This window comes from Phocoena phocoena, chromosome 11 (genome assembly GCF_963924675.1).
Source record: "Phocoena phocoena chromosome 11, mPhoPho1.1, whole genome shotgun sequence".
In the NCBI taxonomy this organism is placed as follows: domain Eukaryota; kingdom Metazoa; phylum Chordata; class Mammalia; order Artiodactyla; family Phocoenidae; genus Phocoena; species Phocoena phocoena.
Window position 1 is genome coordinate 4,685,923 of NC_089229.1, and position 26,588 is coordinate 4,712,510.

Sequence of the window (26,588 nt, forward strand, 5' to 3'; positions counted from 1 at the left end):
GGCTCATTAACACAGGGATGGGTGGGGTGCGGTGCTGGACCACGGCCACCTGGGAAGTCGCTCGCAGCAGGAGGGCGGCAGATCAGCAGCGCTGACGCCGATAATTAGGACCGCGCCGAGGACACAGGCTCCCGCGGAATTTAAGGACCGGGTTTCATGTTCGGAGTGTGGAAATAATTAAGTTGACTGGAGGGTTTGGAGCAGGCCTGCCCAGAGGCCGCCGGGTCAGGCCCTCTTGCCGTGAGGAGGCGTCAGTTTCCTCGTGATCTCACCACATCCTGCCTGGTGCAGGATGGTCATGTTTTGGGCATGTCTGCATTTTACCTTGACGGTTCCCTTTTACAGATGGGGAAATCGAGGCTCAGAGCAGCAGTAGTTTGCCCACACGCTGTACTCCCCCAAGCCCTGGTTGTGCGTTTCTTGAAGACAGGGACTTCACCTTTTTCACAGCTGTGTCCCGACCAATGAACCCTGGGCTCTTGCTGGATTTTTCATGACTTGTGTGTCACGTCCTGCTTGAAACACCCCCAGGTCTCCATGCTGCCTTGTCTGTCATACCATGTGGCCTCCCTGGGGCCCCCTGCACCTCCTCCCTGGCCTCCCTGCCTCCACTTGTGCGGCCTCTGGTCCCTGTTGCACCTCCGAGCTGTCCCTTCACTGCAGGTGCCGCCGTTGACTGGTGCAGCTCTGCGCGTTTGCTGCAGGCGTCGCGTGCCCGGCCCAGGAGCCTGAGTGAGGTTTGGGACGTCCTCCGTCCGTCTTAGTCCTCAACCGGCACCCCTTCCCTGCTGTTTCAGGTGCTTTTGATGCTTTTCAGAGACGTGAGAACAAAAGTATGTAACAGGACAGTAAAGTCCTGTCCACGATTGTGAGGCCCGTCCGCATTTTACTTCCATAAATGGCCCACGCCCATTCCAGTGCTTTGCTCAGCGCTTCCCGGAAATCATACCGATCCCGATTCCAGTCCCGGGGCCCCTCCCGGAGACGGGACCTTGCTGTCCAGGCCCTCGTTGACAGAAGTAGGACTGCGGGTTCCCGTCCAAATGCAGCAGGGCGCCTGTGAAGCCTCTGGAAGGTGGTAGGCGGATGGGTGTGGTGATCTGGTGATCCCAGATCCATGGGCGTGGGTCTGCACTCACCTCCAGGGACCCCCTTTTCCTTTCTTCCCATGAGTGCTGGAGCTACAGCTCTCGCTGTTTTTGTCTTAAATATATAATGTTTTTCTTTAAGATATAATTTACAAACTTTGAAATGTACAGGTCTTAATCGTACCGTTTGATGAATTTTGACAGTTGTATACACCCGAGTAACTTACACCGCGATGGGGATGGAGATGCAGACGTTCCCATCTCCTCTGGAAGTTCTCTCAGGCACCTGCCCCATCAGCTCTCCCCCAGGGCAGCTGCTCCTCTCACCTCAATGAACTCCGTGTGGATGCAACTGTCAGTAAATGGCCCTCCTGTCCCCCTGCGTTCTCTCGGGGCCCCTCCCTGATGCTGGCATAGCCACCATCCATTCCTGTGCATCCCGCGGCCCTGCTGTGTCACCACGCTTGTCCACTCTCCAGTTGATGGACATTTGGGTCGCTTTCCACTTTGGGGCAATTATGGATGAGGTTGCTCTGAGCATTGGTGCACACGTTGTTTTTTTTTTTTTTTTTTTGCAGTACGCGGGCCTTTCACTGTTGCGGCCTCTCCCGTTACAGAGCACAGGCTCCGGACGCGCAGGCTCAGGACCCGTGGCTCACGGGCCCAGCCGCTCTGCGGCATGTGGGATCTTCCCGGACCGGGGCACGAACCCATGTCCCCTGCATCGGCAGGCGGACTCTCAACCACTGCGCCACCAGGGAAGCCCGCACACGTTGTTTTGAGGACACGTTTTCATTTCTCTGCGTCAGTACCTAGGAGTGAAATTGCTGGGTCCGAGGGCACAGGGTGTGTTTAATTTGCTAAGAAAACTACCAAGTTCTTTTCCAAAGTGTTGCACCTTCTCCCACTCCCCAGCAGTTTGTGAGGGCCCCAGCTCCCACCTGGCCCGGGGAGACGGAGAAGGCTTCCAGGACGGGAAGAGGGGCAGGGATGAAGCCCAGCTGTGACACAGGCAGAGAGGGGCAGTGAGGGGACCCCTTCCTGCCGTGGGAACCCAGGAGGAAGAGATGGCTTGAGAGGAAGGGGAGGGTCTGGAGCTCAGAGGAGAGGGGTTTGGGGATGGGTGCGTGCACAGGGAGAAGATGAGGATTGTCGGCCAGGGGCCAGCGTTTCTGCCAGGTCAGGGGGAGAGCGTATGACCTTGTGGTTGGGTGCTCACAGAAGCCTCTGCAAGGAGATGCTTTGAACTGGTCTCTTTGCTAGTGGCTTCTCCGTCCCTGTCCCCGCTGCCCCGGCAGCCCTGCCCCAAATGGATGCTGCTGGGAGGAGCCCTCCAAGGCTGCCCGTAAGTGGGGGTAACGAAACAGGCCCAGCCCCATTGCCGTAGCACTCGCCATTCATCCCAGGAGTGAAGACAGCAGCGCTGCCTTCCTCAGGACTCTCCCACTGTGTTTTCCACTATATTTAGCCTACGAGGATTTGTCCCTCCCTGTTCCCCACTCCCCAGCACATTTACCTCAAATTCTAGAGCTTATTTTCTAACACTATACTCATTTCCAGCCGGAAGTACTGTTCCCTTCTAAAAAAAGACCTCAGCGGAGAGGACAGAGTGTTGAGTGTCCTCCGAGGGCAGCGGGCTGGGGGCGCCCCATCCCCGGGCACGACACAGCTCAGCAGGTCACTGGGTCCAGCTCGGCGGGCCCTGCGTGAGGCCTGGGCATCCTGGGGGAGGGCAGAGATGGGGCAGGACCACCTCTTGGTGAGCTGGACTCCTTACGTTCCTAATCTCACTGACTCTTCACCACCCTGTGGATCTGCTTTCCACACACCCATTTTATAGGTGAAGAAACTGAGGCTCGGGAGCGTAGCTGCCCGAGAACGTGTCGTCCTCCCTCTCATGGTAGCTACCATTTTTTTCGGGACTCCTAGGCTCCAGGTATGTGTCACACACTTCTCTTTTACCTGTCACAGCAAACCTGTGTGCACGTTACGTGTCGCTGCTTTACAGATGAGAAAAGCAGGGGCTCAGGGGCTTTGAGTAACCTGTGCAGGGTCTCATAGCCCTGCGGTGGCAGGACCGGGCTCTGACTACAGGGCCCCGGGCCGCTTTCCTGCTGCTCGCCTCTGGCCTCCTGGGGAGCGTGTTGGGGGCGCAGGTGACAGTGGACTCTTCCTGGGAACCATCAGTGGCAGCTCTCGCACGTGTGGGCACTTGGCTGGATGGCATTTTGAAGGCGCTGCTTTTTTCCTTGATTCAGAGTAGGTATTTATATTGTGTGGGCGTGTTTAACCAGGTGTCAAGATTTCAGAGGCCCCAGGAATTTCCCCTTGGGCGAAGCAGGCACTGCTCTCATTTCTAAAGCATAGAGCCGCCTGTACGGGGCTCCCATCCTGTGTTCTCCCCTCTACTCAGTGTGAACCAGCCCATTGGGGATGCTCTGGGGCCCCAGGGCTTGGGGGACAACCTCCGGTCCCTGAGCAAGGAGGACGGCCTCTCTCTCTGTGTCGGAGAATCACTCCCAGGGAGGGATTCTGATTGGCTCTGCTAGGTCACATGCCCACCCACTAGCCCATTAACAGTTCCCAGATGATCCATTGCTGTGATTGCCCAGGCTGGGTCTGGCACGTAACCGTGCACTGTTGTACCCCAGCCTGTGTGTCTGAGATGACCGCGCTGAGCCCCGCGGGGACCCCGAGCTCCTCTCCGTGTGTCCTCCCTTTCTCCTCTGGCCTGGTCTCATCCTGCGGGACAGGGTTAGGAGGAAGCGTATGGGAAGGGCAAGGTTGACGTAGTGGAAGGACCATCCACTTTGAGGGCCAGGGCCCCCCCTCAGGTCCCCTCCCACGTGCATCTCAGCAGCCTCTTACCTGGGGCAGGTCACTTTGCCTCCTTCCACTTTCCTTGTCTGCACTCACCTCCCAGAACCGAGGAAGCCACCTAGACACAGAGGTGCTTTGTCAGCAGCGGTCAGCACCCTCACACCCCTGCCTTCCTGGCGGGACCTCCATCCACCTGCATCTCCGCTGGCCGAGCACTTGCCTGGAGCTTGTTCCCCGCAGGCAGGGCGGCCACCTTGCCTCGCTCCCTTCTGTCCACATGGGGCCCGGCGCAGGGTAGCTGCTCAATAAACGGTGCCAATTAGCGCCAACAGGTTGAGAAAGTAGGTGGCGATTTAATCCTGTTTTTCTATTGGCTGCTGGGTCAGGCAATCAAACCAGGAGCCGGTTGCCAAGGGCAGGACGTTGCTCCCCCAGCCAGACCCTCTTTGCAGGGCTCCTGGGAGTCTCCATGGTTGCTAGTGTGTCCTGGATCTTGGTCTAGGTGGTGGTTACTTGGCTGTAGGCATTTGTCAAAATCCACTGAGCCATACACTCAGTTCTCTGGTTCACAGTGAGTAAACTGTCTCAGTCTTACCTGTGGGCCCCCCCTCTGGAGAGCCAGGCGCCTCTGGGGGACCAGTGCTCCCCCACCCCACGACTGCCCACCTGAGGCTCGCCACAGGGGGCCTCTCCCGATAGGGGAGCGAGTCGTGGCCGTTAGCAGGCTCTCCCATGCGCCGTGCAGATGTGTGTCCCCTGAATTAGATTCTGGGCCGTCGGAGACGGCAGGATGATGAAGCCGGGGCCAGTGGGGGCGTGCGCCAGCCGATCACACGTGGGAATTAGGCTTCCTAAATGACTGTTTTCCAGATGTCCAGGGTCGGCGGGGGGCGGGCCGGGGCAGGCCGTTAGGACGCTCCTATGGATTGCCTTTCGCTGTCACTGTGATCTGTTTTGAGGATGTGTGGCGGGCGGTGGCTGCCTGTGGCCCCCAGGGCCTGGGGAGCAGCTCCGGAGCCTCCTGCCGAGGAGCGGACACGACCGCTCCCAAGTCTGGGGTAGTAGGGAGCGCGAAGCCAGGGGGCCAGGCGGTCCGTGGGGCCCAGAGGACGGAGAGGGGCCGGCACTCGCCACTCGGTGCCTTCCTTTCGCCCCAGGCCCCGGGGGCAGCCCCTCTCCTCCGGGGGAGGGAGCGGCCCCGGTGACCCCTCTCTTGAAGCCCTGGACAGGAGCCCACGCCCTCCTGGTGTCGGATTTTGCTGCGTCGTTCCAGGGGACGGACAGAGGAAGGAGAGCCGGCCCCAGGGTCTTCCCAGGGTCCCCGTGAGGCTGCAGCCCCAGCCCCTGGGTCCTCTGTGGGTGACACCACCTCGCCCCTCCTGCCTCAGGGCTGAGAGGCTGGCCTCCTCCCCAAGAGGCAGCCCCCTCAGTGGGGACAGGGGAGCTTCCAGCCAGGGGCTGCCATCCAGGACTGTCCGCCCCCCATCCCTGTGACTTTGGACGTGCCCCATAGGCGGAGCCGGGCAGCAAGGCGGGTGCCTCGCCCTCGGGATACAGGGACCCAGGGGGCCCAAGTAGGGGGATTCGACGGGGGGTCCTGACCGGCTCCAGCCTCCCCCAAGTTCAGTTCTCTTTCAGACCCAGCGTTTGCTTCCCAGCTGAGTTGATGGGACGCGGCCACGTAGCTGGCCCTGTGGACACCTCCACCCCAGATCCTGCGTGGCTTCAGAGACTGCCGTCTGTTGGGGGGGTTTCCGGCGTGCACCCACCCCACACCTGTGGTTGCCAGGGGCTCGTGGCTCTTTTTTTCTCCGCACTCTCAAGATCACAGCCCCCAATACTTAGTCCACGATGCCATTTAGAGTGTGTCTCCTACTAAATAGCGTAAAATTACACCCTTTGAAGTTAATTAAACCACTTTGCCACGCTGGGGGCTGCTGAAAGCGTGTTTTAAATGTCAGCGCCGGGTAGCCACTTGTGTTTTCTGGGGCTTTCTGATTAAGAACGGCCTCCCCTGTAAAGACCTCTGCATTGGTTAAGTGGCCCCGGGCAGCCTGCCTCGGCTGGCCGCGCTCGGTCAGGGTCACCGGGACCCAGCCTGGCTAGAGCCACCTGTGCCAGCAGCCGGTTCCCCCAGGCGCACTCAGTAAAACTCAGTTGGCAGCAACCCTGGGATCCGAGCTGCAGGAAATGACTCCCCTCGTGAGGCTTGAAGAAGCGGGTTTTGGACGAGGGTTCTTGTTTTAAAGACCCAGTGTTATGGTCTCCCGAGGGTCCCCTGGGTATAGCTCCCTTCCCCCGGGAGCTGCAGTATACTGGGGACCACTCCCCAAACCCCGGGAGAGAGCAGGATGCCCAGGGTGTGGGTGCCCATGGGCAGGAGCCTCACGACCATGGCCAGCACCAGGAGGGGACATCTAAACCGGCCTCTGCAGCACCGTTGGCCACTTTGACCCCTTGCTCCTCCAGGGAGGCGGCTGGCACGTCCCAACAGGTGAAGATGCACCCCAGCCCCCTGCTCCCCCAGCCCCAGAGGGCTCCGCCCTGGGCCACAGTTGGCACTTTACACCTGGCCTCGGGTCCTGCCTCCGTTGCAGCAGCCCTGCTCGGCCCCCTACACCGGCCAAGAGCCTGCATTGGCTCCCCGTCACCCTCGGGGAACAGCCCGAGCCCCAGGTGCGGCATCCAAGGCCCCTGCTCACCAGGAGACGCACGTACGGTGGTTCATTCACTGTGGCGGCTGGGAGGCTTCCCATCCTGAGAACGTTCCCGTTGATCCACCCCCTGCAGATGGGCCGACGGCTCTGTTCCCAGTCTTGCCCATTGCAGGTGCTGTCGTGAGGCTGCTCCCGTGTGGTCCCTGTGCACGTGGGCGCGGGTGGCCCCGGGTGTGCCCAGGAGGAGAACCACAGGCTTGGGCATGCTGGTCTTCACCTCATCAGGAGACCCCACTGCCCTCTGGGGCCAGTGCTGTCCCCCTCGAGTCCTTCCCTCCCCCTCCCTTGTCCCCGTGACACCTGGTCCCTGATGTGCATTTGTGAATCGAGGACCCATTGAATGACTCATACCAGTGGCTCGGTGCCAGGTGACTCCCACCCACCCATCTGGTCCTGGGCACAGGGAAAGTGGTTGGGTTTTTTTTTTTTTTTTTTTAATATTTATTGAATTAATTTTTTTGTCTGCTCCGGGTCTTAGTTGCGTCATGCGGGATCTTTAGTTGCAGCATTCAGGATCTAGTTCCCTGACCAAGGATCGAACCTGGGCCCCCTGCATAGGGAGCATGGTGCCCTAACCGCTGGACCACCAGGGAAGTCCTGGGAAAGTGGTTCTTGATCCTCTTGCTTCGGAGGTGAGGACAGGGGTGCTTGGTGTGATCCAGGCCAACAGGGGAGTGAAATTCAAGTGCAGGTTGGTTGGTCCCCACCCGGGTATGTGCTGGGTCCCAGCTGTGGACACAGGCGTGGGCCGGGAGGAGACATGGGGCAGCAGAGGCAGACGTGCCTTTCCCTGGGTTTTCACATGAACCCCCAGAGGCCTCTGAAGGTCCCATGTGGACGAGCTCGGGGCCAGTGGAGGCGGAGAGCAGGCATGGGGGCCGAGGTGCTGGGGCCCGCAGCACAGGGAAGGTCTCAGTTCCCGACAGTGATAAAGGCAGCAGTCGGATCTCGTCTGTGAATAGTAAACTGGTTTCGCACGACAGTGAAAGTGGTGCTTACGTTATATTAATACTTGCTGATGTCTCAGCTTCGTTGTTATCTTTGCCCCACATCCCAGTGATTCCATAAAGATACGAGGAAAATTGCAGCTCGACAAGCCGCCCCGTCGCTCAGTGGGCGCGGGGCGGGAAGCAGGCCGCCTTCTCCCGGGGTGCCCGGTGTGGTGCCTGGATGTCTGGGGCTACTGCCCTACTTTCCTCACCCAGCCAGACAGAGGCAGGAGCCTCGTGGGTGTGGAGAGCAGGGGCCCCTCTCTGGTCATGGGATGAAACCAGGGGACAGATCTGCAGGGGCATTTAGGGACTGAGGACACGGGGGCCCCAGGAACCCCCCCCCCAAATTGTCTGCGGTTCCCACGTGGTGGCCAAGGGCTCAGGCTCTGGCGAGAGCCGGGCCCTACCGCAGGCTGGCCGTGGGGCACCAGCCCCCTTTCTCGACATCCCTCGGTGGGGAAGGAGGCGTGGCAGAGGTAAATGGGAAGGGAATCGGCAGTACCTGGCTGGCTGCCTTTAGCGAAACTCAGCTTCTGCTTTTTCTTTCTTGGTGGGCGACGAAGAGACACAGAAGCCCTGGTCGAGCTCCTGCCCGGTCCAGGCATGGTGCGAACCCCCCTGCCGTTTAGACAAGACACAGCAGCAAGTCACTCCTGTGCAGACGACCGTATCCCCAGCCACTCAGGATGCAGCCCTTTCCCGTGAACTGATTTGGGCTGTGCTTCCGGAAGTGGGCGAGGTGGGTGGCTGAAGGTGACCAGCTGGACGGCTGCTTTCCCTGCTCTTTTTTTTTTTTTTAAATATTTATTTATTTAGGCTGCGCCAGGTCTTACTTGAGGCATGCATGTGGGATCTAGATCCCTGACCAGGGATCGAACCCGGGCCTCCTGCATTGGGAGCACGGAGTCTCGCCCACTGGACCACCAGGGAGGTCTCTGTTTTCCCTGCTCTTGAGTGATGGCTTCCCCCCCACCTCCCCGCGCCCCCCCCGCCCCCGGAAGGAACTAGGAAGCGTATCCTGGGGTGGGCCCCGGGGGCACAGACGACCTTCTCTTACACCTCGGCAGAGGGCAAAGGCTCAAGCCTCTGGGTCAAGAGCGTGGCCTCGGGACGTCCCTCTCCAGCCCCAGGGCCTCAGTTGACAAAGACTGCCCCGCTGGCTGCCCTGTGGTAGCAGGTGATCCCTCTTAGGAGCCTTGCCCACCGTGTTCAACGCAGTCTCGACAGGAAACACATCGTGTGGATGTCGTTTCTTTAGGACGGCTTCCCTGTCGGTTTTTCTAGAGTTTTATCTGCATATCTGTGTTGACATAGACACTGGTCTTCATACAGATGAGGAGAAACCCAACCCTTCTGAATGTCCCACAGCAACGGCCTGGTGCGGAGGGGGCTGAAGACCAGAGACACCGAGCTGTGGCCACCTGACCAGCCCGTTCCCTCCCCAGGGCGGTGGTGCCAGTTTCTGGGGCTTAATCCCAACGTCCATGGCTAGTACTGCCCTCACCTTGAGGGGGCCCTGGGACCCACTTGGAGCTCCACAAATATCACTGCCAAGTCTTCAGAAGCCCTATGAGAGGGGAAGGCTGAGCTCCCATTTCTCAGATGGGGAGACTGAGTCCGAGGTCACACAAGCAGCACTGGGTGTGGGAGACAGGAGTGAAGGCTGTACCCTCTCCCCAGGAGGCCTTCAGGAAGGACCTGGCTTAGCCGGAGACTGATGTCCAGGGCCGCCGGGAGTGTCCTGTGGAGGCTGGCCCCACACAGTCTTCTTCAGCTCCCACCTTCCACCACCCGCCGGCCCAGCACCTCCTTGGATGGATGGACTCTTGACGTCTGAGTCGTCCGTGGCTCGGCCAGTCATCCTAACTTCCTGACGGCCTTTCTTCCTGTGTCCGCTGGCGCTCTGGGCTCCGAGCGAGGTTAGCGGACGACGAGCCATCGTGGCTTCCTGTGTGTCCCGCGCCACAGCGTGGCCTGTTCGGGACGGGGCAGGGCAGGGTCCAGCCTTTCTCCAGCTGCGCATTCCTTCTCTTCTCGCGGCTGCCTGCTCTCAGCCGAGAAGAGACCTGAGCTTTCAGAGAGTCCCGTGGCCTTAGGAAAACGCCTTCAGCCTCTGGGCCTGAGTTCCTCCACCTGTAAACCGAGGGGGTTACTGCGTGGTGCCCAGCAGACACTCGCTTCGCGTCGTTTGGTTTCTCTGAAGGGAAAGCAGAGCTCCCTTGGCAAGTCCACTAAGCACCGATTGAGAAGTTTCTCTCCTCTGGGTTCTGAGATTTTAAAATAGAAAACTTTTGCCTGGATCCATATCCCGCAGCCTCTGAGCGGTGATCTGTGGCCCTTTCTGCCCAGCGATTGGGTCATGATACGTGGACGGGAGTTCAGAGGGCAGGATGTGTCTCTCCGGTGACTGTCGGTGAGGACAGTCACTGCTGTTGGAGCTCATGGGATCAAGGCACTCCGCCCCCTCCACGTGGGGACAGGAGCCCGGGCCCCCGGGAGCGTGAGAGCCAAGTGTCCCCCACGAGGTAGTGCGAGACCACACGGCCACTACCTGCCCCAACTGCATCCCCAGGTAGCTCTTGCCATGGCAACCCTCTCTGGTGCCATCATATGAGAAAGCCCCTCTGTGCGGCCAGCTCTGCCAGTGCTGGATGGAAATAAGTTTTTAAAATAGCTTCTGGTGTCCCGGGTGCAACCGGAAGCAGGGTTGGGTCTCCTCTGGGGGCACGTGTCTGAGGGTCGGTGGTTTGGGTTCGGTGGGTCAGGCTGGGGAAAAGGCGTGTGGAAGCCCTCAATGTCTGTACATGCCCCCACTCCACCAGCCTCCCAAGCTCATACTCCAGGGAAGCCCTCTGTGCCACCAGCGTTAAATCGAAACTGTGCGAATGTTGCCAGTTTGGGGATGGCTGCTCACTCCGAGCGTCCGGAGGGGCTGCGTGTCGTCTGTGTTTGGCCCAGGGCTGAGCTTGGCCTGCCCTGTGCTCTCCCGCCTGCTGCGACAGTTCACGCTGACAGCCGTCCTCAGAGGTTGGCGTGAGGTTGTCTGTGGTTGACAGCTGTGGAAACTGAGGGACGGAGAGGCTAGGGAACAGCCCCCCAGGGCATGCAGCTGGTCAGGGTCGGAGGTTGGGTTCAGGGTCAGGAGAAGACGCACAGTGTGTCCAGGGACAGGCCGGGTTAGAGCAGGCGTCAGCCCTGAATTGTGAGTCCCGTGAGTGGAGAAAGTTCTGGAAAAGGGCGTCCAGGTGGGGCATTGCCCTGCGTCTCTGCCTCCCCGGCTGTGAGGCTTGGGGAACTCTCCCTCCTCTCAGCCCTGCCCACGTGGCCTGGGGGAGGGGCCGTGAGCGTGGGGCAGGGCTCAGTGTGGCCCCCATCCCACTGCTGCCCTCCTCTCCTCCTGCAACCAGGAGAGAGGACTGAGTTCACCGACCTGCTGCGTGTCGCGGGGCCAGGGCGCATGGGAGACACAGCTGGCCGCGTGGCTCTGGCGCTTCTCGTGCCGCTGGCTGTGACTGCCGGTCCCCCTGCTGCCAGCATGCAAGACCTTTGGACTCAGCTTAACAGGCCCATCTGGAAAGCCCGGGCAGGAGGCCTGCTCACGGATGGTGCCCGAGATGTGGCAGACGAAGGCCAGGGTGGACCCTGGCTCAGGGTGCCGCGTGGGGTCGTCCTGTCCGGTCCTGGAGACGGGCCGGTCCCCAAGACTGGCTTTCTGCCTGCTTTGGGAACACGTTTACATAGACAGGACGGGGCCACTTCAAAACCCATTCACACACGCCAGGGGTCCCGCTGGGAGGGGGGCTCTGTGAGGTCTGGGGTCTCGCTGGGCGCAGGAACTGGAGCCAAGCCCAGGGGGTCGGGGGCAGGCTTGCCTCATGGAGTGGGGCTCTGGGTGACCGTGTGTGCAGGTTTCAAGGAGTCCTGCTCCCCTGGCCCTCAGCAGCTCCCTGAGCATCTCCTGCCGGGGTCCCGGAGTTGGACCCTGGGGGTCCGCGGCCCTCCTTGTCTGACGACATGCATCAGTCACTTCACCAAGCTCCTGCTTGGGCCGGTACCTGGGCTGGACTCCAGGATCCGCCATCCAGCGGGGCAGCAGAGATGAGAAAGGCCAGTTCTGAGCCGTCGGGTCGGGGTCTGGGATGAGAGCAGCCTTTGTGAGGCCGGGCACTGCCCGTCCTGTTCACCACACTGTTCCCCTTCCTGAGACACACAGTGAAAGCCCTGGCTGCAGGCTGGCTCCGGGGTCTGTCCCCTGACGAGGGAGAGAGCTGTTGAACCGAGCACAGCAGGAAGCCTGGGACACCAGTTTCCCGTTCTTCTTCACGCTTCCTCACGTTCGTGTACTTTACTCCGGTTGTTGCGGGGGAGGTGAGCACGTACACCCCGTGTTAGAGACGGGGCGGTAGGAGCTGGCGAGCAGAGGGGGCTTCCCCAGGTTGGCCCAACAGGAGAGGGGCCACTCCAGGACTGGCACCTGGACAGGCTGACCCTGAGGCTGTCCCTGCCGGGACGCCAGGGTTGTACGTCCCTCCCAGGCACCCGCTCAGTGCCCCAGTTCCGGGCACAGCCGGGTCTGACCTGCTTCCTCTCCACCCAGGTCTCACGGAGCCAGACGTGCACCAGGCTTTGTGCTGATCCTTGAGGCCCACTCCCTTTAGCCCCCTCCCGCCCCTGCAGCGGGAACTCTTCTTAGTCGTGGACGAGGAGACTGGGGACAGAGAGCAAGGGTGCCACACGTGGCTGGTGTTAGAGCCAGAACCCGAGCCCAGCCCCAAGCCCAGTCCGTCCCCACCCTGTGTACAAACACCTGTCTCCTGGGCGTCTCCCACCTGCCTCGGCCGCAACCGAGCTTCTCCAGGGTTTCCCAGGCTGCCCCAGGGACTCCACCGATGCAGGAAAAATGTGAAGTTATCTTTGACTTTCATGCCCTTAAAATGCTTAGAGTTGTAACTGCAGTCATAAGGAGCTCGTTTATTTTATTTATTTATTATTATTTTTTTTTGCGGTACGCGGGCCTCTCACCGCTGCGACCCCTCCCGCTGCGGAGCACAGGCTCCGCGGCCATGGCTCACGGGCCCAGCCGCTCTGCGGCATGTGGGATCTTCCCGGACCGGGGCACGAACCCGTGTCCCCTGCATCGGCAGGCGGACCCTCAACCACTGCGCCACCGGGGAAGCCCAGGAGCTCGTTTATCTCGACAAAAGTGTGGCTATAAGCTATCCGGTGCTTGTGAAATAGTCTCTGAGATGATTGTCTCTGCTGGTATCGATAAATTCCAACACGGAGCAGAAAGGTCAGGCCCTGCCAGATAAAATGTCTCTTCGGCTTGTTAATTAAAGGTTTATAAGGATGTGGAAAAACGCGCTCTGGGGTAAGCTTTGGAGCGAAGAGAAGCAAACAGATGGTGATCACAGGATGGACAGTGGGTGGAAGGGGGCTTTGGTGTTCCCGGAAGGAACCCACGGTTCCCAGAAGCGGGGCGGCGGAGGGACCCTGCTCAGGAGCCTCTTTGTAGCAAACTCCTCCCCAAAGCCTGGGACTTCGGCCTTTGACCCAGGGAGTCATCCGTTCTTCCGTGTTCCTCCCGCTGCTGTGGCACAGAGGGCACCCCACACATGGTAAGGTGCTCCTTAAAGAGCCATCGGCCACCCCGAGTCCCTGGCAGTAGTATAAATGCCAGCCATCGGGTTGGAGTCGGGCAGTATTTTAGTTCATGGAGTCAGCAAGTGAACCATCTTCGTGCTGTGAACATCCCGCAGGCGTTCGGTATTTCCCCTGTGGCGGGTCCTGTTTCTTTCTTGGTAACTGAGTATTTGAGAACGAGGTCAAAGTAAAGCTCCCCCTATCTTCCCCCCCTACCTACTCTGACCTCGGGGGCTCTGCCCCCCCAGCAGCCTCCACCCACCCCTCCCTCTCGTGGTCCCCTCCCTCCCTCCCCCTGATTGTAAATTTCTAAGGTGTGTGGACAGATGTCCCCGGTGTCCCAAGTCAGGAGAGAGGACTGAGCGCCAACCTGCAATGAAGGCTTAGAACCACAGACGGTGGCATCCGCAAGACACACGGACCAGAGCAAAAGAGGTACCCAGAGAAGAATCCATATGAAAACACACAGGACACAGGCACCCACGTGGATGCCAGAGAATGGAGTAGCTGGTACGAAAACACACCCGGAAACGGACACACAGCAACCCTCACGCCTTTCCGTGCAGAGACACACGGACTGGAAAAACACACAGACGGCACACACCCCTCGTCTGGAGGGCTTGATTGGGCATCTTAGCCAGAAGGGAGTCCCCAGGGAAAGCAGCTTTGTGCCTGTTCCCTGGCTCCTGTAGGTGTTGGGCATGGATTTGCCCTGTGTTCCCAGGGCCCTGGAATCTTCTGGCTACCCGTCACCCGCGCAGGAACCCCTGCACCCAGGGGACCACACAGCTCCGCTCACTGATGGAGTGAAGTGCCCGTGTGGGCCTTTCATCACAGAACCTGCTGGATGGACAGGCCAGCTTCTTCTCATCCTGTGGTCCCCAGGTTGATGGAATCATCTGGAAGCTTGTCAGTCAAATGGTGCTCCCTTCGTGCCTGCCTCTCACCTGCCCAGGTCTGGGCCGGGGCCCAGGGGTTGTGATGCCGATGAGACCGCAGGTCCAGGGGAGGGAGAGGGCACAGCCTTCTACGCGCATCCCTTTGCAGAAGGCGGGCAGAGCCTTTAAAATGGGCATTGGGCAGGGCTCGCCAAGCGGTGCTGGAGAGGGACTGAAAGCGGCACTGTGGATTGAGACGCTTCCTCTTAAAGTGACCGCGTCTGTTTGGGTGCTCGCTGCATTGCATTTAAGCTCTGTTCCAGCAAATGTCCACAGGGACTTTCCAGTTAAATGTGGATAATTTGGCTTCATGCAGAGAGGCAAGCAGCTGGCTGGAAGGACGGGAGCCTCAGAGCTTCGCCCACTTTAGGGCAGGTGGAAAATTCCAGAGGAGGGAGGAGCCACCCCATCATAATCTGGAGAAGCAGCTCTGTGAGTTGTGGGGCTCTGCTGTGTCATTTGGAGAAGGATGACGCTCATTCCAGGGACAGAGAGCTACAAGGGGGGAAGTAGGGGGGTGATTTTCAGCAGCTTTGTTAGAATAATATATACAGTAAGTTATCATATTTAAAGCGTGCAAGATGTTTGACATAGGTCTACACCTGTGAAACCATCACCGGGATCAAGATAGTGAACACACCCTTGACCCTCAAAAATTTCCCTGTGTCTTTGATCCCTTCCTCCGATCCCCTCATCTCCACACAACCTCTGATCCCTTTAGATGAGTTTGCATTTTCTGGAATTTCACATAAATGCCATCATACAATAAGAAGTCCTTTTTTTTGGTCCTGCTCCATTCAGCAAGATTACTTTGAGATTCATCCACGTTGTGTGTATCAACTGCGTATTCCTTTTTTATTTCTGAGTCATATTCCATTGGGTGGATTTGCCACAGTTTGTTCATCTGTGGACCTGTTGATGACCATCTGGGCTGTTTCCATTTGGGGCGATCGCAAGTAGAGGTGCTGTGAACTGCTCTGGAACAAGCCTCTGTGTGGGCGTGTGCTTTCATTTCTCTTGGGTAATGCCTAGGGGTAGAATGTTTTAGTTGGGACTGCTATAACAAAATACCACCCACTGGGGGTGGGGCGGGGCTTAAACAACAGGCATTCATTTCTCACAGTTCTGGAAGCTGGGAGGTCCAGGATCAAGGTGCTGGCTGATTTGGTTTGCGGTGCAAACCCTCTTCCTGATTTGCAGTTGGATCCTGTCTTTGCCCATTCGGGCTGCTATAACAAAATACCACAGACTGGGTGGTTACTGTAAACAGAAGTTTATTGCTCACAGTTGTGGAGGCCGGAAGTTGGAGATCAGGGTGCCAGCATGGTCAGGTGAGGGCTCTCTTTCCGGCTGCAGACTTCTTGGTGTATTCTTGCCTGGGGGAAGGAGCTAAGAGTCTCTGCAGGGCTTCCCTGGTGGCGCAGTGGTTGAGAATCTGCCTGCTAATGCGGGGGACACGGGTTCGAGCCCTGGTCTGGGAAGATTGCACATGCCGCGGAACAACTGGGCCCGTGGGCCACAACTACTGAGCCTGCGCGTCTGGAGCCTGTGCTCCGCAACAAGAGAGGCCACGACAGTGAGAGGCCCGCGCACCGCGCTGAAGAGTGGCCCCCGCTTGCCACAACTAGAGAAAGCCCTCGCACAGAGACGAAGACCCAACACAGCCAAAACCAAAAATAAATAAATTGAAAGAAGGCTCAACATTTAAAAAAAAAAAGAGTCTCTGCAGCCTTTTTTATAGGCACGAGTCCCATTCATTTCATCAGGATTCCCCCCTCCTGGCTTAAGCACCTCCCAAAGGCCCTGCCTTCTAACACCATCACATTGAGAGTTAGGATCCCAACAAGCGAATTTTAGGGGGACACAAACATTTAAACCATGGCAGACTCCTTGCTGTGTCCTCACGTGGCAGAGAGAGAGGGGAAACGAGCCCTCTTATGTTTGTCCTCATGAAGACACTAATCCCATCGTGAGGACCCCACCCTCATGACCTGATCACCCGCAAAGGCTCCATCTCCAAAAGCATCGCACTGGGGATTAGCGTTTCAACATACAAGTTCTGGGGGGACGGACATCAACAGTCAGTCCATAGCAGGTAAATGTATATTTCACTTTCTACGAAACTGTCAAACTGTTCCAGTGTGATTGCACCGCTTTATTTTCCCAAGAGTAGTACGTGCACCTCACCAGCTCTGGACTTGGTCAGCCTCTTTTATTGTAGCTGTCTGAATGGGTGCATAGTGGTGTCTTACTGTGGCTTAATTCGCATTTCTCTAACGAATGATGTTTTGTATCTCTTCATTTGCTTATTTGCCAACAGCATATCTTCTTTAGTGATGTGTTCTATTCAAATCAGTTTTTAATTGGGTTGTTTGTTTTCCAGTTACTGGGTTTTGACAGTTGTTTTATACATTCTGGATACAAGTCTTTTATCAGATAGGTAATTTGCACATGTTTTTTCCCAGTCTGTGGCTCGTTTTTTCATTCTTTTAACACTGTCTCTCCAGCGTCAGGAGTTTTTAATTTTTTGAAGTCTAGTGTATTAATTTGTCCTTATATGGATTATGCTTTTGGTGTGGTGTCCAAGGCACTGTGCCTAACCCACAGCCCCAAAGATTTTCTCCTGTGTTTTCTCCTAGAAATTTTACAGTTTTAGGCTTTACATTTAGGTCTCTAAATGTAAAAAAACATTTAGGTCTCTAAATGTAAAAAAACCATTTGGGTTTTTTAAAAATATGTGAGACGTATGGATTAGTTATGTCTCGTTTGTTTTTAATATATGAGTATCTACTTGTTCCAACACCATTTGTGAAACTGTTGTCCTTTCTCCACTATGTTAATGGAGTTTGCAGCCTTTGCTGAAAAATCAATTGACCATATATGTTTGAGTCTATTTTTGGACTCTATTCAGTTCCATTGATCTATTATTTGCATAACTTAACACCTATACCACACTGTCTTGATTACTGTAGCTTTATAATAGGTCTTAAAGTTGGGAAATATAAGTCCTTCACTTTGTTTGTTTGATGTTGTTTTTTGTTTGTTTCAAGTTATTTTGGCTATTCTGGGTCCTTTGCATTGCCACATGCATTTAAAAAGGACCTTGTCATTTTCTACCCTTTTTGGGGTGAATTTTGATGAAGGCTGTATTGAAGCCATAGGTCGATTTGGGGAGCATTTACATCTTAATAATACTGGCCTCTGATCCATGGTTATGGTATGTCTCTCTAAAGTTTATGCAGGTATTTTAAAAATTTCTCTCATCAGTGTTTGAAAGTTTTCAGTGTACAGCTCTTATACAGCTATTGTGGTATTTATCCCTAAGTATTCCTCATTTCTTATGCTGTTGCAAATGGCAGGTAAACGTTTTTTTAAATTTCTAAATGTTCGTGCTAGTATATAGAAATACAATTGCTTTTTGTATGTTGAAGTTGTATCCTGCAACCTCGCTAAGCTCAATTATTAGTTCTAACAGCCTTTTTTTGTAGATTCCGTCAGATTTTCTACGTAGTTGCTACTGCCATCTGCAGAGACAGTTTTATTTCTTCTTCCTAATCTGAAGGCCTTTTATTTCTTTTTCTTGCCTTATTGCACTGGCTAGGACTTCTAGTCCAATGGCAACAGGAGTTGTAAGAGAACATCCCTGCCTCATTCCTGATCTCAGTGGAAAAACATTCATCATTAAGTATGATGGTAGCTGTTCATTTTTTATAGATGCCTTTTATCAGGTTAAGAAGTTACTTTCTCTTCCTAGTTTGCTGAAATTTTTTATCATGAACAGATGTTGAATTTCGTTCACTGCTTTCTCTGCATACATTGAGATAACCATATCATTATTTTCTGACTGATTTTCACATGGTGATGCAGCCTTGCATTCCTGGGATGAGTTCAACTTATTCAGGATGTATCATCCTTCATATTATTGCTGGGGTTGACTTGCTGACACTTTGTTAAGAATTTTGGCTTCTGAGTTCAAGAGAGAACCCCTCTGGTCACTGGTGTTTGGCTGGCCCCAAGTGAGAGATGCCGCTCCCCATCAGGCAGGCTCATGGGGTACAAACGTGGCCATGTGAAACCTCCCCTTCAGCAGCTGTAGGTAGTGTTGATTCCTAGAAAAGGGACCTTAGGCAAACGGGAACCCCAAAACACATCCTCTGTATTTGTGTGGGCCTGGAGTCCCTGGGAGTGTGTCATCTCCTATCTCCACACCCTGAATATCCACCCTGCTGCAGCTGTGGCCATCCCATCATGCATTGGCAAGAGCCCTGACTCGGAGGCTGAGATTTGAGGGTGTGTTGGGGTGAGCCCTGGTCATGGCCCCTCCTGAGTTAGCACAGTGGGGACATATATCAAGGGCCCAAAATAGTCCTACCTTTTAAAATTTCTACCCATTGATGGACTTCCGTGGTGGTGCAGTGGTTAAGAATCCGCCTGCCAATGCAGGGGACACAGGTTCGATCCCTGGTCTGGGAAGATCCCACATGCCGCAGAGCAGCTAAGCCCGTGTGCCACAACTACTGAGCCTGTGCTCTAGAGCCCGTGAGCCACAACTACTGAAGCCTGCGCACCCTAGAACCTGTGAGCTGAAACTACTGAGCCCACCTGCTGCAACTACTGAAGCCCACACGCCCAGAGCCCGTGCTCTGCAACAAGAGAAAGCACCGCAATGAGAAGCCCCCGCTCACTGCAACTAGAAAAAAGCCCACGTGCAGCAGCGAAGACCCAATGCAGACTAACTAACTAACTAACTAAATAAATAAATAAATAAATAAAATCCCTACCCATTGATTCCTGTTTCCAGACTCTGCTACAGAAATACTTTGTGATGTGGAAATGGCTTTATCCATAGAGATGTATGTTGCACCACTGTTTATTAATCAGAAAAGGATGGGAATAAAACCCAAATTCCTAGGAAGATGGGATTGGCTGAGGAAATAGCATGATGTCTGCTGAATGAAAGACTCTATAACCATTAAAGGAGTGATTTATGGAGATTGTAACAAGTTCAGGAAACCTTACACGTGTCCTGAAGTACAAGTAGAAAAACAGGTTACACATCACATTCTGTTTGGCGTGAGTGGTGTTGTGTCTTTGGGTAAAATGAGAGTGGATTCCACTCTGGGGAAATGAGAAAAGACAAGTCCAAGGAAACTGGGAAGGAAGGAAGCTCCAAGTTTAGCACGATTTTTTTTCTTAATTAACCTTCACCGGTTCTTATTAGTGGCCTCCTTTATTTTGTCAAGATATACATCATGTTTACTAGATAACCTGTCCTGAAATTTGACAGGATTATTGAGGTCACAACTATAGGCAATTTGAGCTGTGTGTACTCTGTAAACTTAAGGTGATTTTTATAAATCTAATAAACTCCTTATTCTCCCTTCTCTGTCTTTCCTGCTCTATTCTCTCTCCCCCTTCTCTATCTCTCAGACTCTCCTTCCTTCATTTTCTTTCTGCCCCTTCCTCCCTCCTTTTCACTTTGCATGTTTGTATGTTCATAGATCAAATAAAATAACAAAAAATGTTTGCAGGGAATCAATATGAAAAAAAAACAAACAGGTTACAGAATTCCATGTACAGCTATAGAGAAAACGTACTTAAAAGGAAGCTAATGTGAGACAGTGATAGTTTTCTGGGGATGCCATTCTCTTTCTTTTTCTGGTTTCCAAAATGTCTTGCGTGTTATATATTACTTTCGTGATTTAAAAGCTTACCATTAGGGCTTCCCTGGTGGCGCAGTGGTTGAGAGTCCGCCTGCCGATGCAGGGGACACGGGTTCGTGCTCCGGTCTGGGAAGATCCCACATGCCGCGGAGCGGCTGGGCCCGTGAGCCGTGGCCGCTGAGCCTGCGCGTCCGGAGCCTGTGCTCCGCTACGGGAGAGGCCACAACAGTGAGAGGCCCGTGTACCGCAAAAAAAAAAAAAAAAAAAAAAAGCTTACCATTAAGAGAGAGGAGAGCAGAGTTCGCTGTCTCCAAGGCACCCCTGCGCCGCCAGGCTGGGGAGAGTCGCCGGGTGCCGGCAGGGTGGGGTCGTGTGAGTCCCGGTGCCGTGTCCTGTCTCAGTGCCGCCCTCCTCTTGTCTTCCAGGCTTTGGGAACCATCACTGCAGTGCCTGTCACAGGTCCTCAGGTGAGCTCCTTGCAGAGGTTGGCCGGGCAAGGAGCGGCAGTGCTACCTCAGGTAAGCAGCCTGCGGGTGGGCCCCGGGCTGGCTGTCTGTCTGTCCACAGCCCCTCAGCAGTGAGGTTTAGGTGAGCCCTGAGCTGGGTGTGACGTCGTGGGAGTCCCTTTCCTCTCCTGCCTCCTCTGCCTGCCCTTCAGAGGAGATGTTTGGACCAGACCCAGTTTTTCACACAGTGAGGAATTGAGAAATCAATTTAGTGGGTCATGACCAGGATTTTTTTTTAATGGAATAAACTAGGCTGGACTAGAAGACAGCAGAAAATACCAAGACGTGTCATAAGCATTTTTTTGTGAACAATTTGTTTCTGGACTGGATCACGATGTAATGGAGATTTTTTAATACAAATTGATTGATTGATTGATTGATTATTTTTGGCTGCATTGGGTCTTCGTTGCTGCATGCGGGCTTTCTCTAGTTGTGATGAACAGGGGCTACTCTGCATTGCGGTGCGCGGGCTTCTTGTTGCAGTGGCTTCTCTTGTTGCAGAGCACGGGCTCTAGGCATGCAGGCTCAGTAGTTGTGGCATGTGGGCTCAGTAGTTGTGGCTCGCGGGCTCTAGAGCACAGACTCAGTAGTTGTGGTGCATGGGCTTAGTTGCTCCGCAGCATGTGGGGTCTTCCCAGTCCAGGGCTCGAACCCGTGTCCCCTGCATAGCAGGCAGATTCTTAACCACTGCGCCACCAGGGAAGTCCTAATGGAGATCTTTGAATATGGGTCACAGTCAAAAAAGTGTTAGAAGCTCTGGACAAAAGGGTGCATTTCAGGAGACGGCGCAGACGCCAGGCCTTGGGCCTGGGTTCCAGCCGGGGTCCCCCGCTGGGCTCTGCACTGTGGTCAAGTCACCTGGGCTGCGTCTCCTCGTCTGCAGAGAGGGTGGTGCCAGTGCCTCCCTGGTGGCCGTGAGGACTGAATCGGGGCACAAAGCCTTTGTAGCCGGGCCTGGTCTGGAGCAGAAGCCTGCTGGGTACCGCCCAGTACGCAGCTTTGCGGGGCACCTGCTGCTGAGCTGCGAGGGGCTGCCGGCTGCACAGGTGACAACGGCTCCTGCCTGTCCTGGGGCCGCAGGCCTGGGCCGATGCCACCAGCTCGAGGACAGTGAGGGGCGGCTGCCCTGGGCCCTCTTGTCCTTGTGGCAGCCTCGCTGAATGCCCACCTGTGCTGAATCAGACAGGATCCTGTCCCCAAGAGGCTCAGATTCCGGCGGGGGACAGACAAGGAACCAGACGATTTGAACCCAGAGTGATTGGCCTGAGTCAGAAGGATTCACGGGGGCTATGGGAGCCTTGAGGAGGCTCATAGCCTGCCTGGGGGTCAGGGAGGGCTTCCTGGAGGAGATGGTGCTAGAAGCAGGGCTCCGAGGGTAGGAAGTCTTGGTAGTCCAAGGTGGAGGCAGGCCTCAGGGGACGAGCACCCCAGGATACTGGAGCATGAGGACACGGGGGTGAGAAAAGGAGGCAGGTGGCAGTGGGGAGACCGGAACCGCAGGCCTGGCGGCACTGGAAGGGGAAGTGGGAGCAGGCATAGCACTGGAGACGTCAGCAGAGGCCTTCTGGGGGCCTTGGGTATGGAGTAATGGAGCTGAGCTTTGCCTGTCAGTGACTGAATGGCCGTGGGGAGCTACGGAAGGCTTTTGAGCAAGGGAGGGTCAGGACTGGGGCTCCAAGGAAAGGCTTCTGCTCAAGGTCAGTGCTGTCTTCCTAGGAGTTTTCACTCCCACGTACACCCCTCAACTGTAAAAGTCCAAGGGCCACCTCTCCCTCTGCCCCGATATATGCGCGCGCGCACACACGCACACAGGCACACACCCGCGACCAGAGCCCCCGGGCCAGTCAGTGCACGCCCAGGACCCGGGCAGCCTTGGCAGGTCCATGGTTTCTCCGCTGCCGTCCCCTCACCTCTAACGTGGGAGTCCCTGACCAGGTCATGTCTGTGCCCCTGTCATCTGCCATGGCTGTCATCACCCCGTCTGTGTGTCTATCCGACCGTGCCACTGTCCCTCCCTCCCCAGGTTAGGCCAAAGACTCTGATTCCAGACAGCCTCCCCGTCACCCCGGGCCGGGACCGGCCACCCAAGCAGCCCCCAACCTTCCAGAAGGCCACCGTGGTCAGTATCAAGAACCCCAGCCCAGCCCTCCCCACTGCCAACAGCACCGTGAGCCATGTGCCAACGCCCGGCAGCCAGCCCCGTGCCCTCGCCGAGCCTGCCACCGTCACCTCTCCTCTGAGCAGTGCCGGGGTGGCCTACGCCCTCATCTCCACCGCCCCCAGCAATGCCACCGCCATGGCCCCCAGCACCGCCGTGTCCGTGGTCAGCGACAGCGTCAAAGTCCAGCCCCTCCTCATCAGTGCCGACAACCAGGTGAGGGCGCCCGCGGGCAGGCTCCCCAAGGGGCCAGGTGAAGGGGGCCCGGGCAGAATGAATGACCGGATGGCGGAGCGATTAGGTGGCCAAAGGAATGGATGGAGTGTGAACAGAGGACTGAATGAACAGCGTGGGAATGAACAATAAGTGAATGAATCAGTGCGTAAATGGGGGGTGGGGGTGGGGCGTGTACAAATGAATGAATGAGTCAGTGGTAGAATGAACGGTGTGTGAATGAGGGTGTGGATGAATGAATGAATTGGCGTGGGAACAAGGGGGGTACAAGGGAATGACTGTGAACAAAAGACTGGGTGGCTGAATGGAACAGAATGATTGGTCGACGGATGAATTGCTTCACTTGCTGGAATAATTAATTAACAAAACGTGGCCAAGTGGACCACTGGAAGAGTCTCTGCCAATGGAGGGAGATAGTCAAGGACTTTTTGGACCCCGGGTGCCTGAACGGAATATCTGTGATTTGTTGCCAAGATTTAAAACTAAAACTCAGATCCTCTTCCTGTTCCCGTCTGAGCTCCTTGATGATTGTGTGAGGTGTTTGGGGCTGCATAGGAGGTGCCATTTCCTCTCTTTGTTTCCAATTCAGGGTCCACCAGGCTGCCCCTCTCTTGCTTATGGCCCGTGTCCCCTGTTTCCCAGCCCTGGTGTCAGCCACTTTCCTGCAGCCGTATGTTATTGCACTCAGTATATTTCTGGGTATGTTTTTGAGCTCTCTCACTTATGGACAGTATCCCCGAGGATTCTCCAAGCCTAGAGAGTTATCGCCAGCCAGGGTCGGATGGCAAGCTCCAGTGAGGAAACGTGCACCCCAGAATGGTACCTGGTCCGGAAGGGTTGCTTAGCAGACGTTGGTTGGTTGAGTGTGTTTGTTTCACTGTAACCTCACTAGCATCCAGTGTTGTCATTTTTAAATGCTTTTTGTTCCTTTAGTTGATGCAGACAGATGCTGGTTGTTGAAAGCGGAATTCCTTTGGTTAGTATTGAACTTGAAGGTTTCCCTGTACTTTTCAAGAATCCTGTCTCCTTCCACGTGACTCATCTGAGGGTATTCTTTGCCCCTTTTTCTGCGGGGGATCTTACTCTTTTCTTCCCACGAATATAAAAAGGGAGCATTTTTTTCCATCCAGAGAATTCTGGGATTTCAAAATTAGGTTACAAAGAGGAACAAAGTCCTTTCCCTTAAGCCAGCAGAAAAATGGGATGCATTTTCTCTTCATGTGTAAGAGCTTCAAATTCACAAGTCACCGAAAAAGAAACAAAGAAAAACAAAAAGTCTGCTGCAAGTATCCGAGGAAAAAATTCACAAGTCACTAGGTGTTCTTAGGAGGGAAAAACAGTTCGAGTCAGTCCCGGTTGAGGCCAGACCCAGGGCTGCTCCTGGTAAATTCTCTCACCTAGATCCATGAAAAAGATAACGATTCTTTCCCAATTCCATGCCCCAAAAAATAAATAAGCTAGATGATTCACAGGTGAAGGCGATTGTGGCCTAGGGAGAGGCCGGGCAGCAGAAGTCAATCTCAGACTTCTCAGCTCCAGGCACCTCACCCCAACCAATGAGCCCTGAACCCCATGAGGACCGCTGGATCGGGGCTGCGCTGCCTGATGCTGAGGGGGGTCTAGACTCCCCTCCCCCTCTCCATCCCCCCAGGATTGGCAGGGCCCCTCAGAGTGAGCAAAACGGGACCTCCTTTCTCCCACCTGCCCGAACCCCCAGGCCAGGATTGAGCACCTCGGAAACAGTGGCCTGGGGGCGGGGGGGGCGGGCAGGGCAGGCAGCCAGACAGACCCGGGAAGGGTCCCAGCCCCTCGGCTACCTAACCTGATGACCTCAGGCAGGGAGCAGGTCGGAGCCCTCTCAGCCTCAGTTTCCCTGCGTGTGAACTGGGGAGAAAGAAGCCAACCTGCCTCGAGTGTCCTTGCGCCTGCATCTTCACAGCCTGCCTGGACGTAGGTATTGCGAAGGTGTTACTGATAAGGAAGCTGAGGCTCAGAGATGTGAAGTGACCTCCCCGAGGCCACACAGCCGGGAGACAGTAGCACAGGATTGGACCCAGGCCTTCTGGTTCCTAAACCAGGACCGTTTCTCGTGCAGACTCTCCTTAGGGTGCAGGCGCCCCGTGGACTGGAGAGGTGGGTGCAAGCCTCCTCGTTCCTCTGTGATACCGCCGTTCGAGGCCCCGTGCCCGTCTGGGGCGGACACACCTGGCCCTGGGCTCTGTGGGCCTGCCCTCCCTGGGCCCTCCCGTTCCCCCCTCACCCCTCTGCCCCGTCCCCAGGTCATCATCATTCAGCCTCAAGTGCAGACGCAGCCCGAGAGCACGGCGGAGTCGCGGCCACCCACAGAGGAGCCATCTCAGGGAGCTCAGGCCACCAAAAAGAAGAAGGAAGACCGGCCCCCGAGCCAGGAGAACCCCGAGGTGGGTGGCTGTGGTCTGGGGGCCGCTGTAGGACACGGCTGCCCAGGGAGTGGGGAAGGGCCTCACCCCGACAAGCCCTGAGCACAGCCGCCCTGGGCCGTGGGAGCTCCAGGCAGCACTGGCCCAGTGAACCGAGGTCTCATCCGTTGTGTGTCCGGGATTTGCTGGCTGAGCGGCAGCGTGGGGCAGTGGTTAGCACCAGCCGTAGACCAGACTGCCTGGATTTGCATCGCAGCGCAGGTGTGGCGGGGTGCACGGGGGTGGGGAGCAGATCACGTCCGTTTCCTCATCTGTGAGGACGGCACGGATGAGTCTGCCTTCCTGGCGGCGTTTTTGGGAGGATCTCGTGAGTCAGTGTCTGCCGAGGCCCCAGAACAGTGCCTGGGCACTGCTGGCTGTTACCCACCACCCCAAGCCCCCGCTGTCCCCACCCGTCCCCCTGTCCTCAGGACCCTCCGTCCAGGGGACAGCGCCGCTCTTGGCACATGTGGCCCTAAAGCAGCCCTGCTCCTCCCTCCACCCCAGTGTTCACTGAATGTCTGGAGGTGGCACAGGAGGACCCTGAAGGCCTTGAACGTCAGCTCTTTGTGGGATTTTTGGTCACAGCAAGCGACATCCTTGTGTTCCTGCTTGTACCCTCAGCCGTCCTGGGCCCAGATCACCACCCCCTGGGCCTTTCTCCATGTGACTGCCCCTACCTAGCCCCCATTTCTCTCCCTATTGACTGATTTATCTTACAAGATTCCCTTCAGAAACCATCTCCTCCAGGCAGCCTTCCCTGACCACCCATCCCCAGCAGGCAGAAGAGATCCCTCTGGGCTCCTCCAGTTCCTTCTGATTCTTTTTATCAAAGTGCTGTCATCCAAAGAAGTCATTCATCCATTCATTTATTTGTCAATCATGTCTTAGCCTTTGCTGCAGGCCAGGCTCTGGGCTGAGGGTGGGGACACTGAGACGGGGCAGATGTAGTTCGTCCCGGCTCTAGGGAAACTCACTCCTACTGGCAGACACAGGCACGGCCACTAGGACTTGAACTTGGGTTAAAAAATTGTCAGGTGTCATCAGAGAGTTACAGATTCTGAGCTGTGGGAGATCCAGGGAGAGGGAGAGAGCCGTGTTTCCATCTGGAAGGACTGCAGAAGGCCTTGCAGGGGAGGGGCACAATCGAAGGGACCAGGGGAACAGGTAGGGTTTCAGTAAAAGAGCAAGAGGCAGGGGGAGGGCACTGCCCGGGCAGAGGGGAAAGGACTCAGCGCTCCCAGGAAAGTCAGCTGGTCCGTTTGGACCGTGGGTAGCACGTGTACCTGAGAATTTCTAGACAGGGGGTTAAAGATAGACATCGGAGCCCAATCCTGGAAGACCCAATGCACGCTGCTGAGGTGGAACTTGATTTCTCGGGTAGTGGGGAG

The 26,588-nt window shown here is 55.9% G+C and overlaps 1 protein-coding gene across 3 annotated transcripts in view; it reads left to right on the forward strand.

Annotated features, from left to right (window-relative positions):
- The window catches only part of PHF21B (PHD finger protein 21B), a 95,072-nt gene that overhangs the window by 50,798 nt on the left and 17,686 nt on the right, over positions 1-26,588 (forward strand). For 2 of the 3 annotated variants that reach the window (XM_065887764.1, XM_065887765.1), the window contains exons 3-5: positions 20,287-20,379; positions 22,391-22,741; positions 25,039-25,179. In XM_065887764.1, coding sequence (XP_065743836.1) covers positions 20,287-20,379; positions 22,391-22,741; positions 25,039-25,179 — 585 coding nt within the window. Of the gene's footprint in view, positions 1-20,286; positions 20,380-22,390; positions 22,742-24,903; positions 25,180-26,588 lie in introns of all 3 variants that reach the window. The other variant, XM_065887763.1, reaches the window with a different exon arrangement.